The following is a 22,834-nucleotide window of genomic DNA, read 5'->3' on the forward strand; positions in this document are numbered from 1 at the left end:
TACTTGGACATTCCATACGCACCTGCCAGCTGTTTATAAGAAAACAATTAATATGACTTTGACTAATGTAATCTCAGTACTGCGGGCAAATTGTGATGTGGGTTGAAAGGATTCCAGGAGAGTTGGAAGGATATTTGCAAAGCTATAACTCACTCTAGAACATCTGAAAGAATAATAAGATTTAAGATATCATTGCATCGGCTGTGGGCTGAATAACATACCGCCTCTGTTATTTGCCTTTGTGAATGACATTCAATTTCTCTCTCTCTCTCTCTCTCTCGATGTAACGTTGACTGTTATCCTCGCTTTAATAATATTTCATGATGGCACATTGCGGAGTACAGAATTTATTCTGGATATCGGAGTAGCTCAAGTTACTAGGCATGGCCACGAGAATAAGCATATTTTTCACGTTTAATTTCTGCTGATTTGCATTAAAAAGTTTAGAATTAATTTAATCATGAAAATGCTATTGACGTCTTTCCAGTGCAGTATTTCAAAAAGATGTATTTGGATATCCGGCTAGAATTATGTCTGTTTTTTTATAACACACAAGCTGTTTAAAATTTCAACACAATTGTACATTGTATTTAAAAATTAAACATAAAACTAATAAAACTTCAGATCTCTAAGGCATTATCTTCAAATGCACGCTCATCACGAAGCCATTCTGGTGGCGTTCCTCCTGAGAGCAGTATCATGAACTGATACAACAAAACTGGCATCACATTAGTCAAAATGCTTCAGCTCTTGAGCAGAGCAAAGATGTAAATTTATACTGTAAATTTATATTTTCTGTAGTAAAGGTCACTAATTCAAAATTGGAACTTAATTTGCCACGGTTAGCTGTAATTGGAGTAGGTGTTACTAATGAATTTTCTTTCTCCACAGCAAAACTGTACAATCAAAAGTGGACTGCATTTTGGTGAGTGAATGAAGCATTTTTCAATTTTTCCCAACTTATTTTGAATTTATATTTTGCCGTAATTGCAAATACTGACCTTTTTGAATGCAACAATCATCACCAAAGTGCACAGCTGTAATAACCTGCAAGAAGGAACTTTGCATGGTGTTGATGCAAACTGTTTTTATGATGAAGTGAGGAAAAATAGTGTATTTACATTTCTCAATCAATTCCAAGTGCATTTAATTATTTTGCAGTGCATTGACTCATTTGATGGCAAACACAATATGGATTTTGCACTCAAGTCCACATAAACAGCATTGAGATATTTGATAAGCTGATTGTGGTAATTCAGGGAGGGTCACTGATCAGGACACTAGGAAGACCTTCTCTTTTGGTAATGCACTGGGGAGAGCGGCACAGTGGCATAGTGGTTAGGACTGCTGCCTCATGGCGCTGAGGTCCCAGGTTCAATCCCAGCCCCGGGTCACTGTCTGTGTGGAGTTTGCACATTCTCCCCGTGTTTACGTGGGTTTCATCTCCACAACCCAACACGATGTGCAGGGTAGGTGGATTGGCCATGCTAAATTGCCTCTTAATTGGAAAAAAAAGAATTGAGCACTGGGGATCTTTGATATCAGTATAAACCATTGGAATAGCGAGATAGGACTACGATTTATTATCTCCAACCATACAGACAATGTCTGAGTGCGACATTGGATTGTCTGCCGAGATTAAGGTCTGTCCTGAGTAAGATAAAATATGGAATGCACTCGAGACAAAAACATTTAATGTTGAGTGCCAGTTAATTTCAGATGCCATAACTTCTCGTCCCTTAATTCTAAATATTCCTGTACAAACTAAAAATACCAGTCTTCCCATCCTATCCCACACCCCAAACAAACACAAAAAGAAACATACTTTCCTTTGACTTTTAAAAAAAAAAACGCTTTTTATTCAAACTTGTATCAAAGTAGGTTACAGCAAATAAATACCCCGGGAAACATTCTTCCCAACAATCAACGATACAGTTTGTACAGATTTTTCTCCTTCACCCCCCTGCGACGAACAGTCACAAACATCCCCCACCTTTTCTCAAACTCCCCTGCTGAGCCCCTTAACTCATACTTTATCTTCTCTAACCGCAGGAAGTCGTACAGGTCACCCAACCATGCTGCTACCCCCGGTGGAGATGACGATCGCCACTCCAGCAAAATCTGTTGCCATGCAATCAGAGAGGTGAAGGCCAAGACATCGGCCGTCCTCCTCTCCATGAGCTCCGGCTTCTCTGAAACCCCAAATATCACTACCAAAGGGTCCGAGTCCACTCCTTCCTCCACTATCCTGGCTAAGACCACGAACGCTCCCGCCCAAAATCTTCCCAATTTTTCACAACCCCAAAACATGTGCGCATGATTCGCTGGCACCTGCCACACCTCTCGCACTCATCTGCTACCCCCTGAAAGAACCCACTCATTCTCGCCCGAGTCATATGCACCCTGTGCACCACCTTAAACTGTATCAGGCTCATCCTTGCACAAGAGGAGGTCCTGTTTACCCTTTGCAGTGCCTCACTCCATACTCCCCAATTGATTCCATTCCCAACTCCGCTTCCTATTTTTCCTTGATCTTCACCACCAGCTCGCCTCCCTGCTCCTCCAGCCACTTGTATATATCCCCAATTCTTCCCTCCCCTTCCACGTCCGGAAGCAGCAGTCGCTCCAGCAGGGTGTATCCCGGCAATCTAGGGAACCCCTTCTAGACCTTTCGTACAAAGTCCCTAACCTGCAGATACTTGAACTCACTACCCCTCGGCAGCTCTACCCACTCCCTTAGCTCCTCCAGACTGGCGAACCTTCCTCCAAATACAAATCCCTCACCTTGTCCAGCCCCACTTCTCTCCACCTCCTGAATACACTATCCACCCCCGGCTCAAACCCATGATTCTCGCACAGTGGCGTTAGCACATCCCTTCCACCCTACAATGCCTCCTCAGCTGATTCCATTTCTTCACCGTGGACTGCACCACTGGGCTCCCTGAATAACTACTCGGAGTCATTGGCAATGCTGCCGTCACCATAGCCCTCAAACTAGATCCCTTGCAAGATTCCTCCATCCTAACCCACTCTATCCCTTCTCCTTCCCACCACTGCCACACCTTGTCCACATTCGCTGCCCAATAATAATGAAGCAAGTTTGGCAATGCCAACCCCCCCTCTGCCTCTGTAGCAGGGTTCTCCCCACCCTCGGCGCCCCCCCGCCCCCCCCCCCCAATACAAAGTCCCAGAGATGATTGTGTCCACTTTCCGAAAAAAGGCCTTTGGTATAAAGATCGGGAGAGCCTGAAAGATAAACAAGAACCTCGGCAGAATATTCATTTTCATCACTTGGACCCTCCCCGCCACGTTAAATGCAGTGTATCCCACCTCTTAAGATCCTCCCTGGCCGCCTCCACCAGCTTTGTTAAGTTCCACTTATGGAGTCCCGTCCATTCCCTCGCTACCTGAATGCCCAAGTACCTAAACTTATCTCTCGCTACCATAAATGGCATCCCCCCTAAATTAGCCCGCTGTGCCAGCTTATTCACCGGGAATACCTCGCTTTTCCCTACCTTCAGCGTGTAACCCGAGAACCCTCCAAATCTCCTCAACAGGCCCATAGTCCTACCCATACTCTCCAACGGATCTGAAACATACAGCAAGAGGTCATCGGCATAGAGCAACACCCGATGCTCCCTCTGGCCCCTCATTATCCCCTGCCACTCTGCCGACCCCCTGACAGCCATCGCCAATGGCTTTATGGCCAGCGCAAACAGCAGCGGCGACAGCGGGCTCCCCTGCCTTTTACCCCTGTGTAAGTCAAAGTTTCCTGAGCTCATGTCATTCGTCCTCACCCTCGCTCTTGGCGCCACATACAGCAACCGCACTCATGCCACAAATCTCGGCCCAAACCCAAACCTTCCCAAAACGTCAAACCAGTAACGCCACTCCACCCGATCAAATGCTTTCTCCGTGTCCATGGACACCACCACCTCCAGGACCAGAGCTCTCGACGGATTCATCACCACATTCAACAGCCGTCTTGTATTACTCGCAAGCTGCCTGCCCTTCATGAAGCCTGTTTGATCTTCTGCAACCACCCCCGGGACACAATCTTCCATCCTCCCCGCCAACAACCTAGCCAATACTTTCACATCCGTGTTCAATAGTGATATGGGTCTATATGACCCACATTCCACCGGATCTTTCCCTTTTATTGGGATTAGTGTGATTACTGCCTGCTTCATCGTCACCGGCAACTTCCCCTTCTCCAGTGCTTCATTAAACGCCCCCAATAGATGTGGTGCCAGGTCCGCCGCAAATTCATTATAAAATTCTGCCGGGTACCCATCCGGCCCAGGGGCCTTCCCTGACTTCATACCACTGATACTATCCAGCACCTCCCTCAGCCCCAGAGGCACCTCCAACGCCTGCCTCTTTGGTTCCTCCACCTGGTGAAATTCCAGCTTGTCCAGAAACAACCCCATGTCCCCCTCCTCTCCTCCTGAGTCTGTCTCGTAAAGTCCCTGGTAAAACTCTCTAAATGCCTCATTTATCTTCCCTGCCTCTGACACCACATCCCCAGCCCCAGTCCGGATCTTCAATATTTCCCTGGACACAGCTTGCCTCCACAGCTGGTGCGCCAGCATGCAGCTCGCCTTCTCCACATACTCGTATTGCAGCCCTCTTTCCCTACCCAGTTGCCCTACCGCCCTCCCCGTTGTCAGCCTGTCAAATTGTCCCTGCAACTTTTTCCTCCTCGTCAATCCCTCCACGGTGGGCACCCTCTAATATTCCCTGTCCACCTCTACTATCTCACTCACTAGACGATCAAGTTTCGCCCTCCTTCCCTTATTCGCACGAACCGTAAATGAGATAATTTCTCCCCGGACCACTGCCTTTAGTGCTTCCCAAAAAATGCCCGCCGACACCTCCCCATTCTGATTGAACTCCACATAATCTCCCTAATCGCCAAACGCACTGTATCACAAAAACCTCCATCCGCCAACAACCCCGAGTCAAACCTCCACCCCGGCCACTGCTCTCATCCCGTACTGAACTGAATATCCAGCCGGTGGAGTGCATGGCTCGAGATAACTATCCCCGCGTACTCTGCCCCCTCCACCCCAACCAAAATCTCCCGACTCACTACAAAGTAATCAATCATGCGAATACACCTTATAGACGTGTGAAAAGAAGGAATACTCCCTTCCCACTGGGTTCTGAAAGCGCCATGGATCCACCATACCCATTCTCTCCATAAACCCCCCCAGCTCCCTTGCCATTCGTACCCTACCCATCGACCTGGGGCTCGATCTGTCCACCCTCTACTCCAGGACACAGTTAAAATCTCCTCCCATGATCAACTGGTAGGTGGCCAAATCTGGGATTGCTGACAGCAACCCCCTCAAAAGCCACATCATCCCAATTTGGGGCATACACATTTACCAACACTACCGGTGCCCCTTCCAATACCCCACTCACAATCACATATCTCCCTCCTGGATCCCTCACCTCCTTTGCACTCACAAATCCCATTTTATTGCTCATTAAAATCGCCACATCTCTCGATTTCAAATCAAGCCCCGAGTGAAAAACCTGCCTGACCCACTCCTTCCTTAAACTAACCTGGTCCTTCACATGGAGGTGTGTCTCCTGCAAAAAGACTACCCCTGCTTTCAAGCTCCTGAGGAGCGCGAACACCCGCGACCTTTTAACCGGCCCATTCAGTCCCCGGATGTTCCACGTTGCCAACCTTACCGGAGGCTTGCACCTCCAATCCTCTCTACCGTCTGTCATCTTCCCCACTAAACTCCTGCCCCAATAATTCCACTCTGTACCTAGCCCATCCCAGATGGCCCCTTTCTTTGCCCTTGACCATGTCATCTCCCACCCCCTGCTGTGTTGCAGAAATCTCTCCCCCTGGTTTTCCACTTTCCCTTCTTCCCCCCCCCCCCCCAACTTCCCCTTTTCCCCCCTCCCCTTCCCCTTCCCCTCCTTCCCCCGGCCACCCCTCTTGGCCTTCTCCCCCACCACCTCACTTTCGTTCACCAGCATAACCTGCCAGCGCGGCTGACCCTGCCCAAAGGCACATCCTAATATCCTCCCCCTCCCTCTTCCCCCCTGCACTCCTCAGCTCAAAGAAGAAGGCCACCTGCTGGCCTTACCCTCCCCCACCCAAACAAGGACTTCTCCTGAACTCCAGGTAGCCTTCTCCAAAAACAAACAAACATATGTTAAACACAAACAGTCCCATAAAACAGGAGGGGGGATGGGAACATCCATCCCCACATAAACCTTTCACCCCTACAACTCCTTACAATCTCAACATTGAACAGAAACACCCCCCCCCCCCCCCCCCACCCAACAAAAAAAGGCGAAAATCCCCCAATCCCTACACCCCCTTCAAACATGCCCCGACCATTAAATAGTGCCAGCACCCCGGTTCCCAAGCATTGTCCACTCAGTTCTCTCCCAGTTTATGCTCCTTAATGAAGTCTTCGGCCGCTTCTGGGGCCTCAAAATAATACTCCCGGCCTCTGAACGTCACCCATAATTTCGCCTGGTAGAGCACCCCAAACCTGATCTGCCGCTGGAACACCACCGCCTTGGCCTTGTTGAAACCTGCCCGCCGTTTTGCCAACACGGCTCAGATGTCCTGATAAATCCGGAAGTTATTTCCCTCCCAGTCGCAGCTACTCTTCTCCCTGGCCCATTGTAGAATTTTCTCTTTCTCCACAAATTTATGGAGTCTCAAGATCGCGGCAGCTCCCCAGCTCTAGGCTTTTGCCTCAGAGACCTATGCGCTCGGTCCACTTCAGGTGCCTTATCTTGCACCCCTTCTGCCACCAGTCCCGCCAGCGACCTCGAGACGTACCTCGTGGCACTCAAACCTTCCACTCCTTCAGACAGGCCCACTATTCACAGGTTCTGTCTTCTCGAGGTATCCTCCTGTTCCTCAACCTCTGCCCTCAGCGTTTTACAACGGTCTCCTAGGAGCCCCACCTCCGCCTCCAGAGCCACCACATGATCACTGTGGTCCGAGATCCACTCCTTCAATCTCCCGATTCTGTGACCCCTGCACCTCCAAACACCTCTCCATCCGCTCCAAAGTATTCTTCAGGGGTGCCACAGCTTCTGCAATGCTGATTTTTGGGTTCCAGTTTCATGACCGCTGATCATCCTCTGGTATTTTGTCAAAGTGGCTATAATCCATTTCTGGGACTTCATGGTGAATGTTGGCAAATCAATTGACTGCAGTGGGCATTGTAGCCAAACTTGATCCTGCCTTCTCACAGTTCTTTGTAACAGGAGAGCCATTGATCATAATATGATTTGTTTTAGAAGGAGGCCATTTGACCCTCTATGCCTTTACTGGCTCTTGAAAAGAGTTATTCAGTTACTCACACTTCCCTGTTCGTTCCTCATAGCCCTGTTGTTTTCTTTCCTTCCATGAATTTATCTAGTTTGCTTCTAGGAGTTACTATTGAAACTGCTTCCTTCAATGTTTTGAGCAGTGCATTCCAGATCATTGCAAAGTGTTGAGAAGGAAATGTCCTGAGAAATGTTTAATTACCTATTTCTTTCTCCCTCCCTCATTCGCTTCCAGGCCCATGCTGGTTGGTACGAATCAGCTATACATGTTTAAATTATGAATCATTTTCAAAGGAAAGTCACTGGTTCAGCCTGGAAAGAGATGCTTATCACCTGCTTTCCAATTTCTCCTGGGGAAGCACTATTTAGTTCTTCCTCCATATGGCCTGGCTGGGATTTTGGCATCATAGTAGCTGCACAATTCCCTTTTTGACTGGCGTGTTGTGTGGAACTTGAAAGAGAAACATTATTGAAATGATGCCAGTGGAAGAATTTGGTTTGACTAGTTGAACTATATTATCGCCCTTTATCAACAATTTTGTGTGTTCCCCCGTCATCTATCATGGTTTGAAATTAGTTTATAAAGTGTTTATCTGCCTACTTTTTAAAAAAATTAAACGGCTAGTGGTTTGCCCAAGGCAGTATTTCTGTAGAATGGGAGGATATGTTCAGTTATAATGTGGAACCGCTAACTTTTCTTTATGACCGTAGCAAAGCCAGAGATAACTTTGATCCATGCTTTATAACTGGAACTGCTCCATGTTCCTGATGACATACTCTCCTGAGGAGCATCTGATTGTACCCCTCCTCAAGCAGCATTGTTCTTTGTGAACCGACTCCTACTCCCTGGTGTGCTGTGTTTCCAAGGTTGGAGTTGGAGCTTATTTAACCATATTTCATCAGAATTTAATTTAGCAATGGTGAATTCAAAAATCAAGTCGGAATGAATGCACTGCACTCCAGCATTCATATAGAACATACAGTGCAGAAGGAGGCCATTCGGCCCATCGTGTCTGCACCGACCCACTTAAACCCTCACTTCCACTCTATCCCCATAACCCAATAACCACTCCTATCCTTTTTGGTCACTAAAGGCAATTTATCATGGCCAATCTACCTAACCTGCACGTCTTTGGACTGTGGGAGGAAACCGGAGCACCTGGAGGAAACCCACACAGACACGGGGAGAATGTGCAGACTCCGCACAGACAGTGACCCAGCGGGGAATCGAACCTGGGATCCTGGCGCTGTGAAGCCACCGTGCTATCCACTTGTGCTATCGTGCTGCCAATAATTCAATGATGGTGCCTGCTGAGGAATGAAGCTACAGAATATATATATAATATATATATATATGGATTAAAAATAGACAGCATGTTTTGGGATGACACAGAAAAATGAAAGTAAATTATGCAAATGTGACATTAATAGATTGCTTAAAACTAGTAGAACTCTTGTGATTGATTCATTGAGAGTCAAAGGCAAACTAATTTTGTAACAATGGGAACATTGTGCACTGTAGCACTGTATTAGATAATGGAATTTACACTTTATGGCATTGGTAAAAGTTAAAAGAAATTCAGCTAAAATTCCTTTTCCAAAATTTCTCTTGATGTCCATGTCAAGCTGCTTATCTTTGGGTTTCAATATATGTCTCCCTGGAAGATAGCTTGGACTATTGATAGTTCTTAAATATCCGTTATTTTGAGACACTAATGTATTTAGTGTATTAGCATATTTCCTGCACTTTTATGCCCAGTACTGTGATCTTTGTTTTCCATGGCCAGTCATCAGTTTATGGCTGAAACATGATCAAGTGAAGAAATGGTGGAGAATCTGTACCTTTGTGTATTTTGCATGTAAACTACAATTGCCACCATGCATCATGCAACCCTTTTTAGACAACATTTGTATCCCATCCTTTTCTGTCTTCTCTCATTACATTGCCTTTCTTAGTATCTTTCTCTTTACAATGCCAGGGACCCGGGTTCAATTCCGGCCTTGGGTGACTATCTGTTTGCACTTTCTCCCCGTGTCTGTGTGGGTTTCCTCCGATGCTCCGGTTTCCTCCCACAGTCCAAAGATGTGCAGGTTAGGTGGATTGGCCATGCTTAAAAAAAAAAAAAAAAAAAATTGCCCTTTAGTGTCCAAAGATGTGCAGGTTAGATGGGGTTACGAGAGTAGGGCAGGGGGGTGGGCCTAGGTAGGGTGCTCTTTCAGAGGGTCAGTGCAGACCCAATGGGCTGAATGACCTCATTCTGCATAGTAGGGATTCCATCGTGTTTTACGTTTGTATTTGATCTTCTCCTGCTTTTTTTCCCTTTCTTCTCCATTCCCAGCAATTAAACTCCAGCATCTTGTCCTTTAGTAGCTGGTGTCACTATATTGGAAGCCTTTGAACATCCATGGAGGTTCTTGGATGGCTTATCCAAGTCAGCAGCAAAGAAAAAATGGGGATGTTGGCCAGTTGTAGGAGCATTAGCCAAGGCCTCTGGATTACCAGTCCAGTGACATTATCTCTACACTATTGCATCCTCATAGTTCATGAATGTGAAGAGCAGCAGTTAAAGGGTGTGGGCAATATGTGCAGAGAATCCAAACATGACATGAATGGGCACAAAGTACATGTGTGGAACCTAGAAATATCAGCAATGAAAATGAAGGCGAAGACTTATTCGAGGAATGAAAGAGAACTTGAGTCCTAGGCTCCAGAATGGAGGATTCATCTGTGCGGCAACAGATGGTACACAGAGTTGCAAAATATATTGGGTACGTTTGTCAGATGAAAGGCGGTCATCAACTTGAAATTCTTTTTTTAAAATCTTTTTATTCTCATTTTCAACATTTTCATCAATAAACAACCAAAGAAAAAACAAATACAGTAACAATCCCCCTCACAGAAACCGCCCCCACTCAATACAGACCAAAACATCCACCCGTACATTCCAGGTTAAACTCTTCCTCTCCCCCCCGATGTTCAATGGCAACCAATTCCCGGAAGTGCATAATAAACAACCCCCATGAATTGTGAAACCCGCCCCCCATCCCCTTCAGCTGAGACTTCACCTTCCCGAGAGTCTCCCCTCCGCCTCCGGGCAACCAGTGAAGCGAAGGTTAACAACCTCTGCCCCAGCACCCGTCTGCCGCCCGAGCCGGTCCGACCCCCTGAAAATGGCTCCTAGGGGCCTGGTTCCAAGTTCACGAGCACTACCCCTGAGATTACCCTAAAAAACATCCCTCCAACAAACCCCTCACATTCCACGTAACTAACCCCCCCCCCCCCCCCCCCCCCCCCAAGAATCCTCCCATCCACTTCCTCTCGGAAACACCTCACCCAGTATCGGTCCCCTCCCCCAACCTTTCACACCTCCTAGGCTCATCGTAACGTGTTCTACCAGGTCTGATGACCACAGCCACTCCCTTCGCCATATTCCCGTTCACTGGCCAGCTTGAGCTAACCAGTGTGGAGGCCCCTGATCAGGCCTCACTCCCCTCCAATCCCCTCTCCCCTGTCGAGTCCCACATAAACAAAGAAATCCCTTTCAACACACAACCCCAGTATGTAAACACAAACCCCAAAGAACCATCATTGCAAGAGAAAATCCCAACTCTTACCTTGTCCAAATAGGCAACATCAACACATTTAGCACATATAACACCATGCAGTGAAAAATAGAGCTACATACGCTCCTCCACACCCCCTATCCTCAGTCCAAGACCAATCCTCAGTCCCATTTCTCACTTCTGCCCCAGTCCTTCTGCCTTCATAAACGCCTCCGCCACATCCACTGTCTCTAATAAAAGTCTTTAGAGTTGTAGGTCACCCTCAAACTTAGCTGGGTACTCTATGCCGAACTGCACCCTGCTGTTATACTGTGCCAACTCCACAGTAAAGTCCTGGTATAAATATATACCAGCTCCAGCCCACTGCACCTCCCGCTTCTGCTTTGCCCAACACAGGACCTTCTCCTTCATGCGGTACCTACGGAAACACATAATCACTGCTCTTGGTGACTCATTCGCCTTTGGTTTGATCCTCAGATTTTCCAGGTCCTCCACATTGGCTCTCAGACCCGTGTTGGTCTTCACCACCCTCTGCAGCTCCTCACCCATCGAGGTGAGTTGACAGTGCCTCTTCCACTCCCTTCAGTTTCTCACCCTGCTCCCGCACCTCGGCCAATGCCCTCAACACTGCCGCCGTCACCGGGGCAATCGCCTCCTCCACCAGCACCTTCAATACTGCCATCGTCTCCTTCCTCATCATCTCCATGTGCTTTGCGAACTGTTTATCTTTTTGTTTTTAATAAATATTTTATTGAAAATTTTTGGTCAACCAACACAGTACATTGTGCATCCTTTACACAATATTATAACAGCACAAATAACAATGACCTATTTTATATAAACAAAAAACAAAAAATGAATAAATATTAAATAACAAAAATGAAAACTAGCTCTAATTGGCAACTGCCTTGTCACAAGTTACACCCCCCCCTCCTCGATCTCCTCCCCCAGCTCTTCTTCCCATTTCCCTTTTAGTTCATCTACCATAGTTTCCCCTTCGTCCCTCATTTCCCTATATATATCTGACACCTTACCATCCCCCACCCATGTCTTTGAGATCACTCTGTCCTGCACCTCTTGTGTCGGGAGCTGCGGAAATTCCCTCACCTGTTGCCTCGCAAAAGCCCTCAGTTGCATATACCTGAATGCATTCCCTTGGGGCAACCCATATTTCTCGGTCAGCGCTCCCAGACTCGCGAACTTCCCATCCACAAATAGATCTTTCAGTTGCGTTATTCCTGCTCTTTGCCACATTCCATATCCCCCATCCATTCCCCCCGGGGCAAACCTATGGTTGTTTCTTATCGGGGACCCCCCCAAAGCTCCAGTCTTTCCCCTATGCCGTCTCCACTGTCCCCAAATCTTCAGTGTAGCTACCACCACCGGGCTTGTGGTGTAGTTCCTCGGTGAGAACGGCAATGGGGCTGTCACTATAGCCTGCAGGCTAGTCCCCCTACAGGACGCCCTCTCTAATCTCTTTCACGCCGCTCCCTCCTCCTCTCCCATCCACTTACTCACCATTGAAATATTAGCGGCCCAATAGTACTCACTTAGGCTCGGTAGTGCCAGCCCCCCCCTATCCCTGCTACGCTGTAAGAATCCCTTCCTCACTCTCGGGGTCTTCCCGGCCCAAACAAAACCCATGATGCTCTTTTCAATCCTTTTTTAAAAAAAAAGCCTTCGTGATCACCACCGGGAGGCACTGAAACACAAAGAGGAATCTCGGGAGGACCACCATCTTAACCGCCTGCACCCTCCCTGCCATTGACAGGGCTACCATATCCCATCTCTTGAAATCTTCCTCCATCTGTTCCACCAACCGCGTTAAATTTAACCTGTGCAATGTGCCCCAATTCTTAGCTATCTGGATCCCCAGGTAACAAAAGTCTCTTGTTACCTTCCTCAACGGTAGGTCCTCTATTTCTCTACTCTGCTCCCCTGGATGCACCACAAACAGCTCACTTTTCCCCATGTTCAATTTATACCCTGAAAAATCCCCAAACTCCCCAAGTATCCGCATTATTTCTGGCATCCCCTCCGCCGGATCCGCCACATATAGTAGCAAATCGTCCGCATACAAAGATACCCGGTGTTCTTCTCCTCCCCTAAGTACTCCCCTCCACTTCTTGGAACCCCTCAGCGCTATCGCCAGGGGCTCAATCGCCAGTGCAAACAGTAATGGGGACAGAGGGCATCCCTGCCTTGTCCCTCTATGGAGCCGAAAATATGCCGATCCCCGTCCATTCGTGACCACACTCGCCACTGGGGCCCTATACAATAGCTGCACCCATCTAACATACCCCTCTCCAAAACCAAATCTCCTCAACACCTCCCACAAATAATCCCATTCCACTCTATCAAATGCTTTCTCGGCATCCATCGCCACTACTATCTCTGTTTCACCCTCTGGTGGGGCCATCATCATTACCCCTAACAGCCTCCGTATATTCGTGTTCAGCTGTCTCCCCTTCACAAACCCAGTTTGGTCCTCGTGAACCACCCCCGGGACACATTCCTCTATTCTCATTGCCATTACCTTGGCCAGGACCTTGGCATCCACATTTAGGAGGGAAATTGGTCTGTAGGACCTGCATTGTAGCGGGTCCTTTTCCTTCTTTAAGAGAAGCGATATCGTTGCTTCAGACATAGTCGGGAGCAGTTGTCCCCTTTCTTTTGCCTCATTAAAGGTCCTCGTCAGTACCGGGGCGAGCAAGTCCAAATATTTTCTATAGAATTCGACTGGGAATCCGTCCGGTCCCGGGGCCTTTCCCGTCTGCATGCTCCTAATTCCTTTCACCACTTCTTCTACCTCGATCTGTGCTCCCAGTCCCACCCTTTCCTGCTCTTTCACCTTGGGAATTTCCAGCCGATCCAAAAAGTCCATCATTCTCTCCCTCCCATCCGGGGGTTGAGCTTCATATAATTTTTTATAAAATGTCTTGAACACTTCATTCACTCTCTCCGCTCCCCGCTCCATCTCTCCTTCCTCGTCCCTCACTCCCCCTATTTCCCTCGCTGCTCCCCTTTTCCTCAATTGGTGTGCCAGCAACCTGCTCGCCTTCTCCCCATATTCATACTGTACACCCTGCGCCTTCCTCCATTGTGCCTCTGCAGTGCCTGTAGTCAGCAGGTCAAATTCCACATGCAGCCTTTGCCTTTCCCTGTACAGTCCCTCCTCCGGTGTTTCCGCATATTGTCTGTCCACCCTCAAAAGTTCTTGCAGCAACCGCTCCCGTTCCTTACTCTCCTGCTTCCCTTTATGTGCCCTTATTGATATCAGCTCCCCCCTAACCACCGCCTTCAACGCCTCCCAGACCACTCCCACCTGGACCTCCCCATTGTCATTGAGTTCCACGTACTTTTCAATACATCCCCTCACCCTTAGACACACCCCCTCATCCGCCATTAGTCCCATGTCCATTCTCCAGGGTGGGCGCCCTCCTGTTTCCTCCCCTATCTCCAAGTCCACCCAGTGTGGGGCGTGATCCGAAATGGCTATAGCCGTATACTCCGTTCCCCTCACCTTCAGGATCAATGCCCTACCCAGCACAAAAAAGTCTATGCGCGAATAGACTTTATGGACATAGGAGAAAAACGAGAACTCCTTACTCCGAGGTCTACTGAATCTCCACGGGTCCACACCTCCCATCTGCTCCATAAAATCTTTAAGCACCTTGGCTGCTGCCGGCCTCCTTCCAGTCCTGGACTTCGACCTATCCAGCCCTGGTTCCAACACCGTGTTAAAGTCTCCCCCCATTATCAGCTTTCCCGTCTCTAGGTCCGGAATGCGTCCTAGCATCCGCCTCATAAAATTGGCATCATCCCAGTTCGGGGCATACACGTTTGCCAAAACCACCGCCATAATTATCATAGCGCGGGAGCCAAGCCCGCGCTTCTCCCTTGGCCCCGCCCCCCATGGCCAACGCCCCATCTCCTCTCCCTCCCCACCTCCCCCCATCACCCCCTGTGGGAGAGAGAAAAGTTACCACACCGCAGGATTAGAACATAAAACCCCTCTTCGCTCCCCACATTCGCCCCACCACTTTGTCCAAACGTTCTTTTTAATAATCCACTCATTCCAGTTTTTCTTCTACAATAAAAGTCCACGCTTCATCCGCCGTCTCAAAGTAGTGGTGCCTCCCTTGATATGTGACCCACAGTCTTGCCGGTTGCAGCATTCCAAATTTTATCTTCCTTTTATGAAGCACCGCCTTGGCCCGATTAAAGCTCGCCCTCCTTTTCGCCACCTCCGCACTCCAGTCTTGATAAACGCGGATCACCGCGTTCTCCCATTTACTGCTCCGAGTTTTCTTCGCCCATCTAAGGACCATTTCTCTATCCTTAAAACGGAGGAATCTCACCACTATGGCTCTGGGAGTTTCTCCTGCTCTCGGTCCTCGCGCCATAACTCGGTATGCTCCCTCCACCTCCAACGGACCCGCCGGGGCCTCCGCTCCCATTAACGAGTGCAGCATCGTGCTCACATATGCCCCGACGTCCGCACCCTCCACACCTTCAGGAAGACCAAGAATCCTCAGGTTGTTCCTCCTTGCGTTGTTTTCCAGTGCCTCCAACCTCTCCACACATCGTTTCTGATGTGCCTCCTGTATCTCCGTCTTCACCACCAGGCCCTGTATATCGTCCTCATTCTCGGCTGCCTTCGCCTTCACGACCCGAAGCTCCCGCTCCTGGGTCTTTTGTTCCTCCTTTAGCCCTTCGATCGCCTGTAGTATCGGGGCCAACAGCTCTTTCTTCATTTCCTTTTTTATCTCTTCCACGCAGCATTTCAAGAACTCTTGTTGTTCAGGGCCCCATGTGAAACTGCCACCTTCCGACGCCATCTTGGTTTTTGCTTGCCTTCCTTGCCGCTGTTCCAAAGGATCCGCTGCAATCCGGCCACTTTCCTCTCCTTTTTCCATCCGTGTCCAGGGGGAATTTACTTCTGGTTTACCGCACGGTGTTTTTAGCCGTTAAAATTGCCGTTGGGGCTCCTATCAAGAGCCCAAAAGTCCGTTCCAGCGGGAGCTGCCGAAACGTGCGACTTAGCTGGTCATCGCCGCACCCGGAAGTCGCGAACTGTTTTTCAAGTTCCACAACCATCACCTCGGTCACCTTTTGTGCTGTGAACAGTGAGGCCCCACCCAGCGACCCAGTTTCCGCCATCCTTCTAGTTGCTGAGCCGACCCATCCACGCGACGGCGAACCTACATTCGCCCCCTTCACGGCAGCTTTCCTTTAGGTTTTGGACATCTTTCTTCCTTATGTCTTCCTGCACTTATTTAACCAAAAATTTCCCCTGGGACCGGGCATTAAATTCTAAAAAATTAAGGCTCGAGCAGGAGCAATCCAATGTGGGACCTCCTCCTGCATGCCACCACCGGAAGTTCCCATCAACTTGAAATTCTAACTCTATTTCTCTCTCCATGAATTCTGCAGCATCAGATGAGTGTTTTTAGTTCGCTTAGTGGGCAAACAGGCCGAGGTCGTTGTACATTTTGGTACTAAGGACATAGGCAGGAAGGGGCATGAGGTCCTGCAGTAGCAGTTCAGGGAGCTAGGCAGAAAGTTAAAAGACAGGACCTCTAGTTGTAATCTCGGGATTACTCCCTGTGCCACGTGCCAGTTGTAGCCACCTAAAATGGCTGATTCCCTATTAATTTGGCCAAAACCCGATATAAAATGGCTAACCGAAAAGGCTGATGGGAAAAGCAGCCAACAGGACACAAACGGACAGCTGCAGACAGAATAGCGTATTCGGCTCTGGGGAAGTCGGCCCAGATCGATACCTACGACTATTAGCAGCACATCAACACAGACATCTGCAGTTTAATCGGCTATCCCTGGGAACAATTGCAACCTATTAGCAATTGAATGCCGGGCCAGACCTCTCGGCGCCTGCAGTGGCCGAAACAAAGACTGGTGAACGACCACCCCCCGATCGAGGAATCGCCCCAGCATTGGAGCATATCGAACCCAGTGATTGGGAACAAGTCCAATCACTTGGAACTCGGGGTCAAGGGCCGCCCCGAGAGGCGGGAAGCCCCTGGGCCCTATAAATTGAGGGGCCAAGTTCAGATCGCTCTCTCTCTTCCTTCTCTTCCTGCTCGCAACCTTCGCAAGAACCTTCGACAAAGAAACAGTAAGTTTGACTCCAGCGATCGCTACCCGATAGACACTCCTAACCATCGACCTTTATCAGCCTTTGAATGCCGCGGGCTCAGGACCAATTCGAAAGACCATTCGTTTCCCTGACCTGGTGGGCCATTCCCAAAGTTAAGTATTGGCCTGTTAGTTGTAGGTATTAGTCTGGAAGTAGGATTATTGTATAAGTATTTATTGCTGTATATAATAAATGATCGTTGATTTAACTTTTACTAAGCGGTGTGCTGCATTATTAATCATAACTTGAGCTTGAACCACGTGGCGGTATCAGAAAGATACCTGGCGACTCGTGAGCAAAGGTGACAGAATTAGAGCTAATAAAACTAAGGCGAATAAGAGCAACATTTTGGCGACATCCTGACTGGACCCAATCTAGAAGTGGAAAACCACTCCGGGAGAACCCAAGAAATTTTGAATTAGAATCCAATTGGAAACAAAAAAACCACAAGTGTTCAAGCAGTTCTGATTAATAGTCAAAATTCGGAAGTGTGTGTATGCATGCGTAACTAACAGCTATAAGGTAAAACTGATAGATTTTTGTTGCGTCAAAACTGTCGGAAGTCTGTATTTTCGGAAATTAGCGCAAGCCGTACTCGCAATTACAACACCGCCTTAGCCCCCTGTTCCAAATTTAAACAAAGCAAGTGGATAGGAGAGATGGCCATGTAGGCAATGCAGCGTCCCATGAACCCCGAGGAATTTGCGGTCGCAGCGACCAGCAGCATTAAAGTGGGACAGTGTCCCATTTGGGAAGTGGAAATTCGGAAATTTCTCCAGGGCAAAGGATGGCCCATGTGGAATGATTTCTGCAATAATGACGATTCAGGTCCTGGAAGTATCGGGCATACTTGGTGGGAGAACCTGAGTGAGGTCCATAAAAAGAGCTTAGCAAAAGCGCGCAAGCTGATGGCAATTGTGTCCTGTCTGGCACAATTGCGAGGCACAGAGGAGGTCGTCAGGACGCTCCGCAAAGAAATAGAAGGCATACATCGTATGAGTAAAGTCGATGTATGCGAGGTTGAGAAAGAGAACCTGGAGTTAAGAAGGAAATTAGCAGCAAAGGACGAAGAGGTGGCTGACGCCAAACGAGGTCACCAGTCATGTCTGGCGCATTTGAATAGTTTCCAATCCCAGTATGAAAAGGCCTATCAGGACACGCAGCGAGCAGTCCTGGTAAGGAAAGAAACAGAGAAGCAGGTGAAGACGCTACAGAAACAATGTAGTGATCTCAAGGCAGCCTTGAGAGCGCTCCACGCTGCAGCCACAGAACAAAGACAGAGCACCATAGACCATGCAAAGTGCCGGAAGCAAATTGCAGACCTGCAGTCACTGCTTTCTGTCCAGAAGGGATTTCAAGAAACCTTTGGGGAAAAGTTAGACCAGGAAGACGGCCCTGATTGGGAAGAATTACAGGAAACAGCGCAGAGATATGTTCAGGGAACATGTGCGCAGGGAAAGCCCCAAAGGAGAAAAGCACCCCAACCGCCCACACAGCAGGTAGTTCAGGCTCCAATGAACCCTGTAACAACCCACCGCACAGCCACATCAGACGAGGCGGAATTCCTATATTCCACCCCCCTAACAGTGACCCAATTACGGGACGCGTGTGCAAAAATCACACCGTTCCTCCCCGCTTCAGACCCCCACCATTTCTTTGCCACCGTCAAATCAGGCGAACATGTACGACCTGGATGAGAGAGAGCATGTAAAGCTCATGGTTCTAAGTTTAGCTCCATCGGTAGCAGCAGCCCTTCCCGACCCACAGAACGTAGGAGGAGGCACTCTTGCAGAAATGCATACCGTGATCCTGGATGCGATCGGGTATAACCGGGGTGACCCCGTAGATGGCCTCAATAAGTGCAGGCAGGAAAAGACAGAACACCCCACAGCGTTTGCTGGACGCCTGTGGATTAGTTTCACAGCAGTTTTCGGTAATTTAGAACGCGCCCATTTGTCCCAAGACGCTATAGCCAAATGGACCCGCACCCTTATCGCCCATGCCACAGAGGCAGGACAAAAAGCCTGTACAAATTATGACCCCTCCGAGGAAGCCCACAATGAGAAATGGGTTTTAAAAAGATTGTCCCGCACCTGGGAGCAGTCTGTACAAAGCAAACCCGCAGTTAAAAATCCCGCAGAACAGCAGGCAGAAGCAGACAAACCCGCAGTTAGGGAACCCAAGGAAGAGCAGGCAGACATGCATCCAGTTAAAACACACCAGAACCCCGCATGGGTAAACGAAGGAAGGAAGAGCCCCCCACAGAAACCACCGGAATGTTACAATTGCGGACAATTAGGACATTACGCACGAGAATGTCAAGCCCCCCTGAAACAGCAACGGGATAAGCCCACAAATGCCCCCCGATCCAGCAAAGAAACCAACAGCCCCGACCCTCCACCCAGGGAACCACACCCAAGGGAACAATGCACCAGAGAGCCTGCTCCACCTTATGTGCCTCAGGGGTCATTTTACAACTGTGAGCAGCCAGGACACTTCGCCCGAGATTGCAGGAGACCCCCACCAGCTAGACTAGCCCCCAGATATGAAAGAGAACACCACCCACAGCAGCTACAAGGTCCCAGCTGCCCCATGCACACTGTGAGCGCTTACCCACCACTTCTCATGGCAGCGTTACCTCAGCAAGGCCACTTCATCTTTGTTTCACTCCTCCTTCCTTTCTTCTTTGGTCACGCTGCACTCCCTCCATATGCTAATTACACCCCAGCCCAAATGTGATATACGATGTCCCGTATTCTGATGGAACCTGCAGGATGTTTTATGTTGTTCGTACGTTTGTTTAGTGTTGTTTGTCCGACAGGAGAATTTTTCTCACTGTCACACACCCATTCACCTGAAACTTCTGAGCTCTTGCCCTCAGAGACCCACCAAGGCCAGACGCTTGTTCAGTGGTACCAACTTATCTGCAGATACCTGGTCAACAGACCAGACGCTTGTTCAGTGGAACTAGCTTGTCTGCAGACACTTCAGCTGATACCGGTTCGGGTATCAGACGCCCGATCATAACTGCTCATCTGATTCAAGGATAGAATCACTATAGCAGCCACACCACGATGACTACATTTTTGCCCGTTCTTGTCGGTTGCTCAGGCAGCGGAGAAACGGTGTGAGACCCGCCCTGCCTGGGGACCCCCCCGTTGGTCAAACACGCTCGGGTTGGGGAGATACAGCATTGGTAGCCGTCCTACCCGGGGACTCCATCCAAATCTTACCCGTCGCAGCCCATATGCACCTCATTTGACATTTTTCATTTCAAAAAGTTTTTATTTGTTTAGGCGACCTTTAGGTTGCTGCCATATGCTATTTACATCCTGCAACATTTGGATGGTAAATCCGCACTGGTCCGTCATTGGGAAGTGTGCCGTGTCCTAAAATTTGTTTTTGAAAATAAATGAGGGAGTCACACATAGTGACCAATTTTAAGGGTATAATTGGCCCCAAAAGGACAGACACACTAACACACCGGATATTAAACCAAGGTAGTTACAGATACTATGCTTGTTTTTACAGAACTCCAGAGGCTCCAGGACCGGAGAAAACAAAGAACACAAGAAGGAAAAGGAAAGAGGACAGCCATGAGGACTTCTTTCATCGTGCTCAACGCTCTTTTGATGAACATTTGGTTGTGCGGGAACGCGGATCCCGTTACTCCAAACCCCCCTGCCGTTAATGTTTCACTGCCCCGCAGTACCGAGGGCCCAGTCACCAGCCACGCTGCATTATCCTGGTGTGCCAAGTTCATAACTTGGTACTCCCTGTCGTACGTAATCGAAGCACTGTTAGCATTGGCCATACTCTGCTGTGCAGTGCAGACTATGCACCTCCGCAAATGGAGAAGGCGAGCGTACCACGCTCGAACCCCAGTATATCGGATCCGATCCCCTATATTCGGGTATGACCAGACCCCAGACCCCCGCGACCTATAAAACCAGAATAATAAAACGTGCATTTGCGTTTTTCTGTAAATTAAAAAAAAAAAAATGGACAAAACCAATAACAGAAAATGTATGATCCTGCGCTTGACTGCCAAGCCAGGAAAGAGTATATTGAATTTGTAATTGTTGTATGTTTTAGAGAGATATGATGATGCAATGCTTGATGAGTGTATTTAGGTAAAATCAGAGGTTCGAAGTTTTTTATTTTGTAGGTGCATGCCCCTGCCTGACATAGCGCCCTCAAGAATTGTTTAGGTAAATTTTTGTGCATAGCTAGGGTCAGACTAGTGGCCATGTAGGAGGTGTGTCTCTCTTCCCGCTTCGCGTTAGGATCACAAGGATGGTCTGTATCCACCTAAAATGGCTGATTCCCTATTAATTTGGCCAAAACCCGATATAAAATGGCTAACCGAAAAGGCTGATGGGAAAAGCAGCCAACAGGACACAAACGGACAGCTGCAGACAGAATAGCGTATTCGGCTCTGGGGAAGTCGGCCCAGATCGATACCTACGGCTATTAGCAGCACATCAACATAGACATCTGCAGTTTAATCGGCTATCCCCGGGAACAATTGCAACCTATTAGCAATTGAATGCCGGGCCAGACCTCTCGGCGCCTGCAGTGGCCGAAACAAAGACAGGTGAACGACCACCCCCCCCTGATCGAGGAATCGCCCCAGTATTGGAGTATATCGAACCCAGTGATTGGGAACAAGTCCAATCACTTGGGACTCGGGGACAAGGGCCACCCCGAGAGGCGGGAAGCCCCTGGGCCCTATAAATTGAGGGGCCAAGTTCAGATCGCTCTCTCTCTCCCTTATCTTCCTGCTCGCAACCTTCGCAAGAACCTTTGACAAAGAAACAATAAGTTTGACTCCAGCGATCGCTACCCGATAGACACTCCTAACCATCGACCTTTATCAGCCTTTGAATGCCGCGGGCTCAGGACCAATTCGAAAGACCATTCGTTTCCCTGACCTGGTGGGCCATTCCCAAAGTTAAGTATTGGCCTGTTAGTTGTAGGTATTAGTCTGGAAGTAGGATTATTGTATAAGTATTTATTGCTGTATATAATAAATGATCGTTGATTTAACTTTTACTAAGCGGTGTGCTGCATTATTAATCATAACTTGAGCTTGAACCACGTGGCGGTATCAGAAAGATACCTGGCGACTCGTGAGCAAAGGTGACAGAATTAGAGCTAATAAAACTAAGGTGAATAAGAGCAACACAGTGAGGCTAGAAATAGGAAGATAGAGCAGCTAAACACGTGGCTAAACAGCTGGTGTAGGAGGGAGGGTTTCGGTAATCTGGACCTCTGGGAACTCTTCCGGGGCAGGTGTGACCTGTATAGGCAGGACGGGTTGCATCTAAACAGGAGAGGCATAAATATCCTGGCCGCGAGCTTTGCTAGTGTCACACGGGAGGGTTTAAACTAGTATGGCAGGGGGGTGGGTACCGGAGCAATAGGTCAGAAGGTGAAAACATTTGAGGGAGAACTAGGGAATAGGGCCAGTATGGCTCTGAGGAAGAGCAGACAGGGAGATGTTGCTGAAAACAGCGGGTCTGGTGACCTGAAGCGCATATGTTTTAATGCAAGAAGTATAACAGGTAAGGCAGATGAATTTAGAGCTGGGATAAGTACTTGGAACTATGATGTTGTTGCCATTACAGAGACCTGGTTGAGGGAAGGACAGGATTGGCAGCTAAACGTTCCAGGATTTAGATGTTTCAGGTGGGATAAAGGGGGGTGTAAAAGGGGTGGCGGAGTTTCGCTACTGGTTAGGGAGAATATCACAGCTGTACTACGGGAGGACACCTCAGAGGGCAACGAGGC

General features: G+C 48.5%; 1 protein-coding gene across 1 annotated transcript in view; it reads left to right on the forward strand.

The window, feature by feature from the left end:
• LOC140387531 (DNA-binding protein RFX7-like) overlaps nt 1-22,834 on the forward strand; it is a 147,077-nt gene that overhangs the window by 45,368 nt on the left and 78,875 nt on the right. Inside the window, exon 2 of the mRNA XM_072470751.1 lies at nt 892-925. Within this exon, the coding sequence (XP_072326852.1) occupies nt 892-925 (34 nt within the window). The remainder of the gene's footprint in view (nt 1-891; nt 926-22,834) is intronic.

This window comes from Scyliorhinus torazame, chromosome 12 (genome assembly GCF_047496885.1).
Source record: "Scyliorhinus torazame isolate Kashiwa2021f chromosome 12, sScyTor2.1, whole genome shotgun sequence".
NCBI classification, from domain to species: domain Eukaryota; kingdom Metazoa; phylum Chordata; class Chondrichthyes; order Carcharhiniformes; family Scyliorhinidae; genus Scyliorhinus; species Scyliorhinus torazame.